At 39.3% G+C, this 15,736-nt stretch overlaps 1 protein-coding gene across 1 annotated transcript in view; it reads right to left on the bottom strand.

The window, feature by feature from the left end:
- Positions 1-15,736, bottom strand: part of adck1 (aarF domain containing kinase 1) — a 45,408-nt gene that overhangs the window by 15,371 nt on the left and 14,301 nt on the right. The window contains exons 4-7 of the mRNA XM_028395405.1: positions 10,911-11,114; positions 3,296-3,454; positions 2,344-2,502; positions 1,266-1,382 (exon numbers count right to left, since the gene is read on the bottom strand). Coding sequence (XP_028251206.1) covers positions 1,266-1,382; positions 2,344-2,502; positions 3,296-3,454; positions 10,911-11,114 — 639 coding nt within the window. The remainder of the gene's footprint in view (positions 1-1,265; positions 1,383-2,343; positions 2,503-3,295; positions 3,455-10,910; positions 11,115-15,736) is intronic.

Here is a 15,736-nt window from a genome sequence, read left to right as displayed (position 1 = left end):
CGAAGTCATCTGTGTTTTTGTGTAGTCCCAGTCTATGTGACATCATGACTTAAATATGACATTATGTAATATGTCATGTGTAGCATTTAGATGTTTTATATTATCACAAAATAATAACTAAATATTTTACTAAATTTAAAAAAAAAAAAAAATCAGACTCCATTTTGTAAACACGAACGGAAAAGTTTGCAGACATTTCAAATGGCTCCACACATTATGAATAATATCCCTTCAGTGCATACAGTTATGTCTGTATCATCACACTAATGAACACCAAGTCTCTTGCCTCATACTGGTCACACGAAGGGGGCGAATTCACTAGAAAGTCTATTTAGGCCCTCATCCATCTTGTGGCTGCACACACACTGACGCAGGGTCCAGCATGCACCACTGCCAACAAATAATTCTATCCATCCTGTGTGCGTGTAACTGCTGCCTTGGGGTGTGTGACTGCATTGTGTGCGCCTCCGTGTGTGTTTGTTCTTTCCTCTGTCTTATCAGCTTGTGTGTAATACTTGTCATCACTGCCTGATGCTCGTATGCATGTGTGTCACGTAACCCTCTCTGTGACAGTGTGTGGAAGTGTATGTTCCGCTTTGCTTGTTACACATACGCACGGGAGCGTTGTGTTCACAAGGCACTGACAATTAATCTATCTATTTTAGATGATCGTCAAAACCCATGTAGTCAAGATAAAAAAAGATTTTTTTCAATAAATTATTTTAAATAAAATTATCCATCCATCCATTGTCCAAACCACGTTTTACATCAGGGTCATTGTCCCAATAACGGACATCCCAGCCTCTGGCATCTTTCACCTGGGGGATTCCCAGCTAGCTCCAGGGCAGCTATAGGGATGAAATCTCCTTTTCCCACAAGCACAGTTGTTTTAGATAGTAAACCATTCCAATCAAGTAGATGCAACACTCATGAATCCTTTTGGGTTATATGAAGCCTGTGGTCTATCAGAACATTGACCATAAATAAAAAAGGATCAAAGGATCAGCTGTGTGTCCACAGGTCTAAAGGATACACTTTGTCTTCAGCTTTCCAGTCGGAATTTGTTCTATATACATATAATTACAGTGCCTGAGGTGATACTTCACTCAATACTATCCCTGAAGGCATCATGTATAGACACAGATGGGTGGCCAAAGCTACATGGTGTTAATGTGTGTGCACTGTGTGTGACTGGATTATCAGTCAATAAACTATTAATACAAACACACTTCATCACAGAGAGCAGGCAGCTCGGCAGGCAGTACCTCATTGACATTGATGCTGTGTTCCTTCATGTAGTCCCTGTCGTTGACCTGCCCCCCCTCTGCAAAGTCCATGGTCAGGATTCGCTTTGTGGACAGATCCCAGTGGATCATGGGAACCTGTGGAGAGGGAGGGAGGGAGAGAGAGAGAGAGAGAGAGAGAGAGAGAGAGAGAGAAGCAAAATGAGGTATTCTTCTATGCATGCGTGTTTGAATCAGAATCAGAATCAGAATTACTTTATTTATCCCCGAGGGGAAATCCTTTTTTGTTACAGACAAATAGAAATAAAAGATGTATTGAAGTATGAAATTGAAATATATAATAAATATCTAAATACCTAGATAGCATTTAAATCCCTGAGTTGTATCTAAAGAAGAACATATTTACTACTGTATAAAAACCTTTACATAGTAAAGAGCAGACATCTACATGGAATCCCAGTCTTAACCATTTCTAATCTACAGCAATCAAGCGACTACAGTGACTGAATAGACTTTCAGATTCCTTTCCATGCAGCCATAGTTTTACTGACTGTATTCTGCACAAAATTATCTTTTATTCTGCCATTTATGTCTCCATCAAATGCAATCTTATACAATTAAAATGTACAGAATAAGGGCAGAATAGAAGAAGACAAAACAAAAGATGCTTCAGTTGTCTGGATTTAAACACTGAACAAAGAAAGTCAGCTGAACAAGGAAGTCTAATTCATATTCAGCCAGGCTAATAAAAAAAATCTCAAACAGGTGTATTAAGCAAAAGGACACAAGGAAATTAAATGATAATGAACATGAAGTCCACACTGTCTAGTAAAGGAAATATGATTTGCAGGGTTTTGCTGTTAGAATATAGAGGCTGCACAATGAAGGCTCTCATACACTGTGGGGAAAGTCTGACCTCTATTAACTGCACTGAGTAATATATTAAATACCAGAACCTGGAAATGAAATAGTATCATAGATTCTATCTACTATACACAGGTATGGTATGGACAAAAATAAACCACATGACCTCCTCAACTTTGTTACAATAAACAATTATGTACACAAATAGTTAGGAACATAACAATATTTTATGTACCTTGAGAAAGGGGAAGTGGGCCAGCATGTTGGCAACCTTCTCAGCATTGTGTCCCTCATTCAGGAAGTCCAGCTCTAGCGGCATGTTTTTCTTGGCCTCCTCCACCAACCACATAAAGGCGAAATCGGGGAACAGCCAGTGGACTGCCTTCAATAACACCTTCAAATAAGGACCATAAAGAAAGCATGTACATGTGTTTTTTCTTGTGTTTGTCTTTCATATATAAAGAAACAACTAGTCAGGGTACACCACACTCCACCATACACCATTCAACCTGTGTATGCAGTGGCTCAATGTAGTATCAATATATACATCACAGACTGATAACGTTTAAGTGAGTAGTGAGTGCAAATAATTATATTTATTATTATCAATAATACTGTTTATATTACAACACTCTTGCAACATTATTATTGATAATCATGATTATATTAATCATGATTATCAATAATAAACACTCTTGCAACATTATTATTGATAATCATGATTATCAATAATAAACACTCTTGCAACATTATTATTGATAATCATGATTATCAATAATAACGTTGCAAGAGTGTTGTAATATAAACAGTATAGTACAAAATTGTAATTTGTTAAATACTGAGCAGCTGAATAGCCACTGTGTGTAAGCATACTGTAAAGCACAATAGTACAATACTGCCTTGTAAACCCCTTGCACATGCATGAGAATTCAGGGGCAAGAGAAAGGTGCTGTTTTTTCCAACATGGTTATGAAACACCCAGTGGTGGAGGTGGAAGAGTGCTCTTCCTATGATGAGGATGACTCCATCCATCCATCCATCCATCCCGCTTTCTTCTGTAGTACAGGGTCATGGGGCTATCCCAGCCATGTACGACCAAGAGGCAGGGTGTACCCTGGACAGGTTGCCAGTCCATCACAGGAGTAATGCAATATATATTTTACAATTCTGTTATTCAACCAACTTACCTCCATCACTAGTATGTCCTTGGAGCTTTGTTTCTGGACTTTGGGGTGTTGGACCTTGACAGCTACTGTCCTCCCGTCATGCAGCACTGCCCTGTGGACCTGGGCTAAGGAGGCTGCACCCTGAGGCTTCTCATCAAAGGAGACAAATAACTCTGACAACTGCAGGAGAGAGATAGGGAAGGAGACAGAGAGAGCAGAGGGTAAATGAGGAATAGATAATGATAAAGAAGACAGGAGGGAAAGTGGGCGTGGACTTTTGGATTGTGATCATCAATCTAAACAGCTCAATTTACAAGTTATCACAGTATAAGACACTGTACTGTAGATACAGAGTCCCTACAACCAAGAAACTGAAGGAGTAATATTGTACTTATTTTTGATGCAGTGAATGTAAAGATGTCGGTCTAGTTACTTTGCCCACCCACATATCTCTATCACAGCACTAAGCATTTAGCACCCAGCGTGCCCTTTGAGCAGAGGTAGTCCCTCATTAGCTTCCCCTCATCTCAGTGGACTCACAGAGCACACACACATTAATTAGTGTGTGGGTTTGAAGGTTAAAGAGGCTTCCCCAGGGACCTGGAGTTATTAGAACAGACTTATTGTATGCTTTGGAGCCCCCACATCGCCCTCAGGCTGCCCTGCCTCATGGATACAAATCTGTTAAGAGAACATGGCAAAAGGCAGCACGTAGCCTGAAGACATTAGCTATTCCTTGACATACTGAATCAAATATGTACTCAAAGTAATGGTAATGGACATGTTTATGCACTGTGAACAGTTCTTGTTTTTGTTGCTTGTTGAAGAGAAGACATAAGAAACAGATCACACAAATTTAACCTGCAGTTGGAGACAGCCCCCTTTTGACTCAGTAGTCCCAAACCTCCGAGTTCCTTTGAATGTGACACATATCAGAACATAAAGAGTATAAAGTTATTCAGGTAGTTTTCTATTTTAATGATTTCTTAAACTCTGATCCAGTTCCAGATACAGTAAAGCATCCCATCAGATATTACTGTTGCATAAGCATCTGAAAAACTAGTTATCTTTGTTATGCTGTTCAGGTATCTCACCTCTATCTGTGACCATAGCTGCTGGTCCGTTACGGTTTGCTTGTACAGTATATCAAAAACAATCCCACATTCTATTTTTCTTCACGACTTTGTGAGCACTGTTCACTTTCTGAGTTCAAACTGAGTAGGTTTGCAAAAAGTGTCAGTCTACACAGTTTGTTTGTAGACATCAGGTCACATCTACTTATACATACATCTATAGGAAAAAAACAAATGTGAACTTCAACTGCAAGCATTTTTGTAAGTATTTAGTAAGTTTTGTCAGTGTCCGTTCCTTCAGAGCAGGTAGTGGGAAGCAAAGATTTAGGCCTTTTTACTGTGTAGGCTTCAGCGGCATTAGACTGGACATATTCTTTCATATTCATACTTCTACCTGAGTCACTAGGGGGAAGAAAAAATTCCCCTGTAGTGAAACATGAAAAGAGGCTAATTTGAACACCATGTTGGCCCATCAGGTACAGACTGAACATAAGCCCCTGTAGAAGATGCCATGGAATGATAAATTATACAAGCAGCACCAGATCCTGTGTGGGAACAGCTGAGTTATTCATTATGCAAATATGCTAAATGGAATGAAATTGTCTGCACCCACCAGTGACGGTGAGTATCCAATGGGATCTGACATGCAAAAAGTGTTTTCATGGGTTAAGGGAACATGTAATTCGTCAGATGAGGCCATCACTTCAAGCAGCTGAGAGAAATCGGAGAAATCCCAGTGAAATTTAAACTTGGATTTGACATTTAAATTGAAATAATTTTACATTTGAAAAAAAGAAAAAAGAAAAAAAATAAGAGTGGTAACATCCTAACTTCTTATTCTGTTTTTAGTGTTTGTGGTTATAGTTGTGCCACCACTGTAGCCTCTGGTTCATGCCACCCTGTCCCTGCTTATGTTAATCTCAGCTGTGGAGTTAATAAACATGGTAATGTATGCGTGTGGGCCCCGCTCCCACAGGGCAGACCTGCAGTGACATACGTTCCCCGAAATGAGTTATGGCACAAATAAAATGGCCCCCGAGGCCTCACAGTTGGATGGCAACACATCGGTGTCTGTGTCACTGTGGTAAGGTGGCCATTTTGGCTGCTGGCGGCCAGCCACAGCCCCAGCTGGGAGAAGACACATAAATCATTACGGCGCAGGAGAGAGGAAATAAAAGAGATTACTTAACTAAGAAGAGGAAATCAAAGTCTAAACTCTGAAAACCCTAACACACACACACAACTGTCTGTCTTAATATAAGGTCTGGTAAAGGAGGAATATATATTTAACATATAGGGTCTCTATAGTCATCGTTTGCTTCTATACCTGTTCTGTTTCACATCTGCATTATAACACATTACCGTGTTCTACTCATTGCTAAACCCCTAAGGTTTGCTCTCAAGAAACACTGGGCAGATGTCTCAAGCTGTTGTCTAGGAAAACTTGGATGTTTTCACCACATATAACATCTGCTATGCTGCAACAATGCTCACATTGCTCATAAACCATCCTCTTGTGCTAATATTATTATTTTTGGACACTTTAACCCACAGACTTTCAGAGTATTTGCACTATTAAACCTGTCTTCACCACACACTGACTGTTTACATGCAGATCAGTAACCAGGTTGTGTGTTTTTCCCCCTAGTTTTGATCAAACTAGGGGGTGCCTTGTCTGTATGTTGAGAAGCATGCAGCAGCACACTGGTTTCTTACAGTGCTCCACAAATCAACCAAAAATGAAATGTGCAGAATATAACCAGGAGGAATAAAAACAGTTACTAGTTCATGTTGTGATTTTTTTCAACATGTTGGAATAAATTAAGCAAGGTTTTTTTTTCAAAACTGTCTTCAAATAGCTACTTAGTGTGGACTTGGCATGTTAAATTATAGTGCAATCTGAATGATGTTTAAATAGTGTGACACAACAAGATGTAAGTGTTCTAAAGGTTACATAAAAACCAGGCACATTTCAAATTGCAGTGACTTCAGTCAAGGCTAATCCTAGCTAATCAAATCATTGATGAGGCACTTGTCAACCATTCTTCTTCTTCCTATTTCAGGAAGTTACTTGAATTGCTGATTTCCAGCACACTTCTTCTCCTATGGGATGTAGATATAACTGTAAATAGGCAACAATTATTCAGCAAGCACTACAAATGGAGGCTATGTCAGACAAATCTGAACCCTTACAGCTGGGCAGTGATGCTAAACACAAGACAATCAATGACAGCAGAGGCCAAATGCAGTTTGAATACAGTCTACCAAGGTAGTACAACATATATTGTCAGATGACAATTAAAGGTATAAGAGCTAACAAACTTACCTATCTCCCCGAGTGTCTCCCAAAGCCCTCTACTGTATATAAAGTTGACGATTAATAATGGACAGCACGTTCTGTTTATGTCTAGGAACAACTTGACAGTGGCACAATGGCACATTAGTTATTTCTCAGAGGACAGATGCTTTCAGCTGCTCCTTTTGTTGACTGGACTAAGCATATGTCAACATTAACAGGCATTGTGAATAGAAGAAGACTAATGTGTTAAGTTTGGTGATTCACTCTACCAATGTGGTTACATAATATAGAACCATCCGCTGAAAGCTTCCATGTCATGTTTTATATTTTGGCTCATTATGGATCACTGTTTGGTTACAAGAGCCTACGGCCACTTCCTGAATCTCCATGTCCACAGATGTCTCTGCACTTGTGCCACCCTACTTTGACAAGACCCCAAGTACCCATGATGCACTCTTTTTATTTTTTTGGGTATGTTGTCACGCCTCATTGCCAGCTAAGTGTAATATTCATCCTGGAAACAGATTCTGTTTGGTAAAACAACATATTGCACTCTCTGGCCTTTCAGCAGTTTTGACTGTAGAGGGGGGAATAACAGCCAGAACCAAGGCAAGGCTCTCCAAAACTACTCACAGTGGGAATGCATATGTCACCACAAATGGTGCTGAAAGCAGCACGGCACCGAGCACTGCTCTCTGCACGTATGTGAGAACATCCAGCAGATACGAGGATGCGTGCACGTGTTAAAAAAGGACCGTGTGTAGTCAAACGGAAATGATGCTGAAAGTGAGCGCCTGACTCCAGAGCTGCCTGGTACAGCAGCTCATCAGTGTCACTTCTTTTCTAGCCACTCCAAAAAAGGAGGAGGGCTGATTCATTCTGCTGCCCTTCTTTGTAGATAGAAGAGTTATATTACCGTCTTTTCAGGGATAATGACACCCCACACAGATACCGGAAGAAATCAAACTGAATGAGCACCTTAATTAAAAAAAGCAGGAACAAGAGAGGAGAAACATCTAGAATAGTCCTATATAGTAAGGTCTTTGAATAAGACTAATGATATATACATATATATATATATAGTATGCCCTTAATAATAAAATGATGTGCAATCTGATACACTGAGAGTGACTGCTGGTTGACTGTTAAGCATTCAACACTCAAGACTTCCAAAGCTGTGACTGCACATTTACAGTGCACACTGAACTGAACCAAACGACACTGACGTGACAGAGTGATGCAGCAGTCAACCCCTACCTGTTTCTCATATCAAAGACTATGGCACTAAACGTTGTACATATTACAATAAAATAACAGCTTATTATTACAGTATAAGAGGAAAACGTTCCTCTATAGCGACGTAAAAAGAAATGTTTGGTACTAAAAATGGTTCAATCTGTGTAGTGTGAAATCCTGTTAACCAGTTTAATGTTAAAATAGTCACATAAATATCTTTATAACGTCCTCATCTACATCCATGAGTCAGCTGTGGACATCATGGGCATGTGCCCATTGCCATCCATCCATTTTCCTAACCTGCTTTGTCCTGTACACCGGGGTCAGGGAAGGTCTGGAGCCTATTACAGCCATCAATAGGCAGAGGTACACCCTGGACAGGACTCCAGTCTATCACAGGGCTAACATAGAGAGACAAACAACCAAACAACCACACCTACAGCCAATTTATAGCCCCCAATTGAGCTAACATACACGGTGCAAATCCCCATTAATCTAATTTGAATTCCACCTTGAGTTCTATATACCCACAGTTGATAGGAGTTCACAGAACACGATGTTCTCACCCACTCTGTCACGTACAGATGAATTGTCAGGGTTATTGAAGTGTCAAATATATGAAGAAGACATATATTCGGCACAAATGTTCAGTACTTCAGTAGAAGGTTGTAGCAAGAATTACTAATTAACCGGGATATATGAACGTTAACATGTATTTCATGGATAGAAGTCTATGCCTTAGGCCAACAAAACAGACAGTGAGTCCTTTTTAAAAAAAGTTAAATGCATGAGAAAACAAAAATGTAAATAAGATTAAAACCCTAGACTCCTGCACTCCTCCAAATCCCAGTGGATTTTGATCTCTCACAACAAATTCCAACATATGTCTGACATTGATGATGCATCAAACATGCGTTCAAGAAGAACTTAGAACAGGAAGGACTTTTTCTGTTCTGAACGTCTGATCACTTTCCATGCAGTACACCAACACTGAATTAATGTTAATGCATCAACAAGACTATGAAAAACAAAGCAACAAATCATCAACCTGTCCATCCTGATCTATTTCTCATTGTCAGAATGACATCATTATTAGTGCAAGCCTGGTGAAAATCAATATTAAATGTAAGTCCAAATGATGATGCTGGTGCAATTTCAACACTGGATCAATGTTAGCATGCTATCTGGGTAGTGTTTATTATCATTATTTAAAAAAAAAACAAACATCATTTTATGTATCCATCCTATAAAAACTAAATATTGCCACAAAGCAGCATGGTACAATCGTGGTACAATATCTTGACTATCTATTTATTGATTGGCTCAGACAGTTTTTGTGTAAGGAACAACATGTTCACTGTTCCTGGATTTGCTGACTAAACTAACATATAGCAAAGCCATTCTTTACACACAAAAGTGTGCAGTGTGTGGCAGAAGGAGAGGACCAATGTACTGTATCTGAGAATAACAGAATAATTGCCTTGCCTCCCGCAGGCTCTAAAAGGCTGTCATAACAAGTAGTTTGAGAGCAAACGCTGCGCTCTCTACTAACAGCTGCATTAACGGCTTCTTCAGGAGTATGGATTGGTTATGAAATGAAACAAGGACAGAATGTCAGACATATCCACTTTATTTGCCCTTTTTAATGCTTTCTACAAAGTGCACACGCTGGGACAAGCACACACTCACCTTCAAGAGAGTTAGGAGGGAGGCGGCAAAATCTGAGCTGAGCAGACTCAAAAGGAAAATAAAATTAAAGGCTCAAAAGGAATAAAAGAAAAGATTAAACATGCTTTGCACCTCAGGTATGGAAGAACTGCCTCTGAATACTAGACTCACATCTCAACGACAACAAATTCTGAAGTTATATTGAAAATTTGTGCTACGGAATGACTAGATGATTTGCTTGTTATGAGGAGATCTCAGTTTTTGGAAGCAAATTGTAATAGTCTACAGTACATTAGTGAAATAAAATAATGTTTGCAGAGTATCCTGCTGTAAATGGTTTCAGAAATACTGCAGAGCATGATGATAATTAAGCAAACTAGATTAACATGCAGGAGTAAATAATGACTTAAACAGTGATAGTTAAAATGCAGACAAAACAATGCATTATTGAAATATTCAGGAAAGGCCACGTCAAAAACATAAGTTTGAAGCAGCACATTCAAATTATGTTTTTCCAACAATTTTCTGTGTGTGTGTTTTTTTTTTAAATTAGATAAATCAGAGAACAGAACTGTTGCAAAATGTGCTGGTGCCCCTGCAAAAACGTTAATGGAACACTTCAACACATGCACATTAAAATCACTAATTTCATACACAAAAACAGCCATAAGAGATGGCCTACAAGTATAAGAAATAAAAAGAAATCGAATATTATTAGTGCATTAGAGGAGAAGCCTGCATTAAACACATGAAACCAATAATACAAAAATCTAAATAATGTTACTATGTGAGTGACATTGACTTGATTTCCAACTGACTATGGCCATGTCAGAAAATGGAAGAATGTCACCATCAGCCATACTAAATGATTTTCTTCACAATGGTTATAGCAAATTGCTGAGAGAGAACTAAGCAGCAGGCCGAGAGTAAAATATGTGTTTGCAGATCACAGGTCAGCCAGGTCAGCTATGAAGGAACAGATACGTTAATGTGATGCTTGTGTGTTTTAAGTTTGTCATTTTTATCCACATTATTATTTTTTTCGGAACATTTCTTACAGAGTCAAATGAACACATTTTAACTATATCCTTTTCAAGATATAGCGTGGTTGTCCACCAACTGGAAGGTCGGTGGTTCGATCCCCTGCCCTGGTTGCAGGCCAATGTGTCCTTGGGCAAGACACTTAACCCCAAGTTGCTCCCAGTGGTTGCACCACTGGTGCGTGAATGAGTGTGTGCTTGTGTGCGCAAAAGGGGTAAATGTAAAGTAGCGTGAAGCGCTTTGAGTACCCGAGTAGGTAGAAAAGCACTAGATAAGTACAGACAGATAAGTATAGAATATAAGTGCAACTCAGACTTACCTCCTTCCTGAGGTCCTCTCTGATAACCTGCCTGATCTCTTCCATGCTGCTCTGAGGAGCTCGGCTATGCAGCACCTTCAGTGTGGACGTGTACTCCTCGGGCAACAGGTAGTCTAGAGCACCAAGGTGCTGGCCCACTTTGATGAAAGTTCCCCTATTGGCACAGCACAGGTCTCGAAGACGCTCTGCTGATCGCCGATGCACCTGCAGGTGATTGAGCAGATCAAAATAAAACTTTGAATAAAAAGTTTCAAGGGTGCTTGGAAAGTTCATTAAAATCACCGAGCAAATGTCATGGCCTTTTGACATGACATTTGCATGAATGACAGGCTCTTGCAGCTATTTCTCAGTTCATCTCCAGCCTCTTTGTAAACAGAAAATAAAACATTTTTTATGTATCTGTTTTTGATCGATAGGGACAACACAAAGGAAGAACACCATTCAAACTATCAACACTATTGATTTAAACGTTATTAAAAGATGGAGCTTTGCAACTGATCTTTATTAGGACAGAGGGAAACAAACAGAAAAAAACAACAAAATGTAAACATTAGCATACATATAGATGACCGTGTGTGTGTGTGTGTGTGTGTGTGTGTGTGTGTGTGTGTGTGTGTGTGTATGTGTGTGTGTGTGTGTGTGTGTGTGTGTGTGTGTCAGTGGTCCCCCTGCCCCGTCTGTCCCATTCGAACCAGCTGGAAGGGATGATGCTTATAGAGAGCTCCTCTCCTGAGACCAGTGCAAATAAAAAGGCGTGAAATTAGCTCTCCTTAACCTCTACAACCCCCAGTACACACACACACAAATACACTGCAGTGCGCACACACACACACAAAAACACACACACAGCATGCTCCCATAGGGCCGTTTGACATGAGTGTCATCTGGGCGATGATGACAAAGCAATGACAGAAACAAGTCACCAGAGATTACCAGATGAGCCTCTCTGCTTGGAGAAGCACAAGGAAGCCTTTCTACAACAACCGTCAAAACACCAGCACCACCTACTCCTGTCTGACCCGTTACATCTTTTACTCACACATCAATGGAATCACTGTTTAAAGAGAGCTAAATTACTATTTTAATAGTAATAGTTGAGATGATTTGATTATATTAAGACTAAATTTTCACAGCATAAAACTAAAAAAAAAAAAAAAAATAGGAAAACAAAATAAAAAGACATAATGAAATACATTGTGCCTGAATAAAAATGTACAATTATTTTATAATTACAATTTTCTTAATTGTAAACTGTCATTTTGGCACTGATCTTTGTGTTCATTGGCATATAACAGAGGAAAGAGTAATAAAGAAAAAAAACAAAAAAAACAAAAAAACCTTTTAAAGCTTTTTTAGCAGCCTCTTACAAGTACTGTTTCACAGAGGGACACAGTTCACTACACTGAAGTGCAAGTGCTTTAATGTAACTTTGTGTACCATAGCTTTGATTACCATATTAAGTCAAAAGGCCCATTTACCCTCATCATTATTAACTCTGTGAATTATTGTACATTATAAAGTGAAAAACACAGAACAGTATTATTACAATCTGCTCTACTGCCTTCACAGAATACAATATAAACTGAGCTGAACTCTAAAATTAAAGGTTATGGTGGCACATGTTATGTTGACATGCAGCAGATTATATCATTATGTGTGATCATCTGCTTTCAAACAGCTGAAGCTCTTGTTGGAAGAATGTGTCTGGAGACATTGGTGTATCAGAATAAAAATGTGGCATCACTTTGCCAGAGGCCTGTGGCCTCTTCATCAGATCGATCATTGCTCCTCTCCCTCTTTTCTAGTAATCAGTATGCTTTGTTGGATGGAGGCGGACTCATAGCTTTAGGATGACATCACCATGGCAATGCTGCTCTCGCTGACAGCCTGAGGGGGAAAGCAGCTCTGGGATAGGCTGACGCTAGCCACCACCCACCATCTCCACACATGCGCAATCCAATCAAATGGGCCGTTAGCAAATTAGAGACACGGGTTAATTTGTGGTACAACGCAGAGACACAAGAGCACAGTGCAGAAAGCCTCTGGGTATCTCTACACTCATCTTCTTCACACTGTTGGCAATGCTAGAAAATAAGAGACTGGGGGAGAGTGTGTCTTTGGAAGGTGGTGTGTAATGGATGAGAGGGTGAGAGGATGCAAGGCAGGGGAAGGTGGATAAAGGAAGGAGCGGGGAAATGGGAGGTAACAAGTGAAAGGAGGAAAGAAGGAGCCTTGAATTGCTGTTCATATCATAAACTAAAGAAAGCAACATTTGAACAACAGCAGCACCAATAAGCCCCCCACAATGAGGGATGGTTGATAAATGAGTGAATGCTGCATTTATGTAAACAGTAAGAGAGATCCTTGTTACAGGACAAAAAGAAAAGGACAAAAGGTCTGTCTTCACATTCATTAACCTAGAGTGATCCAGCTGCTGCAGTGCATACATCCACATCACACTCTTACCTGGCAAATACAAATGATTAGATAGAAGAAGCTAAACTGATGCTAAATATTTGCTAACTACTATTTACCATCAATCGAGGTTTCAATAAAGTCCAGAGGGCTGATTAACACTAGCACATAAAAAAAGCAATGGCTGCCTCAATTAGCACATGACTGATTGTAGGATACTCTGGATGCTATAGCCACCCTTTGCTTTCTTAGCTTAATCACACAGTGGTTAGCTCAATGCAACTAACAGATAACACACTTGTCCTGTTTGGTTATTCAGTTTAGTGTATGTTACTTTAAAGTCTTTGTTGGATATGGCATTTATATGTTATGTCCATATTGAGAAGAGGAATGCGGTCTACACCAATGCACACGGGTCAGTCCAAAACATCAGCTTTCCTGTTTTCCTGAATACAGGGAGCAAATGTTAAACATCAGAAAATTTAAATTAAAGTTATTCACTCATGCAAGCTGTTGGTATTAATTAGCAAATTATACTTTTGGCAAATCATTTTAGTGTGTGTCAGTCCAACACATTCTGGACATTGTGGTTATTCTGGTCATACTGAAAAATGGTATTGTTAGGTACTAGGATCAAATTCCAGTAGCAGTACCAGTTACAGGTTAAAATGTAAATAGTACTACTACTACAACCTACATTCTGATTCTGATTCTGATAATCGTCTCACTCTCGTAAGCCCAATATCATGTATCATATCATTTCATGAGCAGAGGATATTACAGCCCTGGTCAATATTAACCATATAATTTTATTGACATTCTTTAAAGAGAATAATCAGAATAGCGGATCAGATAGTGGTCTGTTTACCAGAGGTGTTGTCCCCAGAGATGTGACCAGAAAAGTGAAAGCTGCCTGGAAATAAAGCTAATGAAGAAATGTCTAAAACTGCAGTTCAACATGTGGCCACTAGAGTGCAGCTCAGTCAGTGCCCATAGACCTCCATGTGTAAAATGAGCACATTTACAGAAGAAATAACCATGTTTACAGGCCAATGAATTAGCCTTTAGCAGCTGACAACAGAACCAGCTGACTGCTCAAATAGTTGCACTGTCTTTGTGTTGGCTGGGCACCAGAGCACCTTCATGTATCTACTGCCCCTTCAACAACTTGTTCAGCTCACACCTGTTAATTAGTAGTTTAGAAAAATGATGTGAAAAACAATATCTCATCACTTGAAAGGTGGAAGACTGAACAGAAGAGTGTGTAAGATAGAGGAGGAAAGGTAAAGATGTAGGTCCTTTACCATACTAACGTGACAATAATAATATAAACACAGCTTCTTTTTTCTTAAAAGGCTCCATTTAACTTGTCTCTTTCTATGTATGCAATTAAAGCAGGGGCCTCAGGGCCAGTTTCCTGTAGTGCAGGTCGGCGGACAGCCCTCGGATGCCATTAAGCACAGATGGCAAATTGTTTTCTAGGAATAAATCCTCCCCTCCCTTTGTGCTCTCTGATTGTGTGCAAGTGTTGCAGGATGAAGCGGCCCTGTGAAGCCAGAAGATTACACACAATGGTTAAATCAATTCCTCACAGACTCTCAGTATAGACAGACAGCTTCAACAACCTCAGCCAAACTGCAGAGTAGTATTTTATTATTATTTTTATGTTCAATATTGTTTAATTGTATAATAAGCTTGCAATCAGTCTGCATCACAGACTTCACAGTTGTGGTAAAGACACAGAGAGTTAGCATGATGAAAATATGTTGCTATTATGACACATCTGTAAGACTCAAGAATGGTGATAAAGCTAAACGTAAGAGTATTTAATAATGTTTTTAGCCAAAGTAAGATCCTCTTAAGGAGCCAGGCACTGCCGAGCGTCTGCTTTCTCTCACACCACTGATCCCACTTGCTCTATTGCCTGTTGGACTGAGGACAGACTAGGCACTATACTGACTCTCTAGCCCACCTTGTGATGCAAAGTGGTATTGCAGCGGAGTAGTTTGAAGCCTGCAGTTTGCTGGCTAGCATGCTCACTTTTATAGACATCTCGCCAACTGAATGAGTTTTTTTGGCATAATAGCAAAGTTTTTCAAAAACATTTTTAAGCAAAAATGTTTATTTTTACTGAATTTGTTGCTGCTATAACAATCCAGTTTCCCTTCGTGGATTAATAAAGTTCATCTTAATCACTCATTTTACAGGAGTCACATGTTAGATCATCATCAAGTTTCATAGGTATATCTTTGTACTTTGAGCTAAATGTTTTTCACCCATCACATAATAAATTGGTTTCTGACAGGTAAGTATAATTTTTCTACCTGTGCATGAATTAAAGCATTTACAATGTACGTTTTTAAATATTTCTGTGACCTAAGCACATTATTCTTTTTAGAAAGAAGTTCAGT

The sequence above is a fragment of the Parambassis ranga genome, chromosome 22 (genome assembly GCF_900634625.1).
Source record: "Parambassis ranga chromosome 22, fParRan2.1, whole genome shotgun sequence".
NCBI classification, from domain to species: domain Eukaryota; kingdom Metazoa; phylum Chordata; class Actinopteri; family Ambassidae; genus Parambassis; species Parambassis ranga.
The sequence above is the reverse complement of the archived record's forward strand: the minus strand, read 5'-3'. Positions and strand labels throughout refer to the sequence as shown.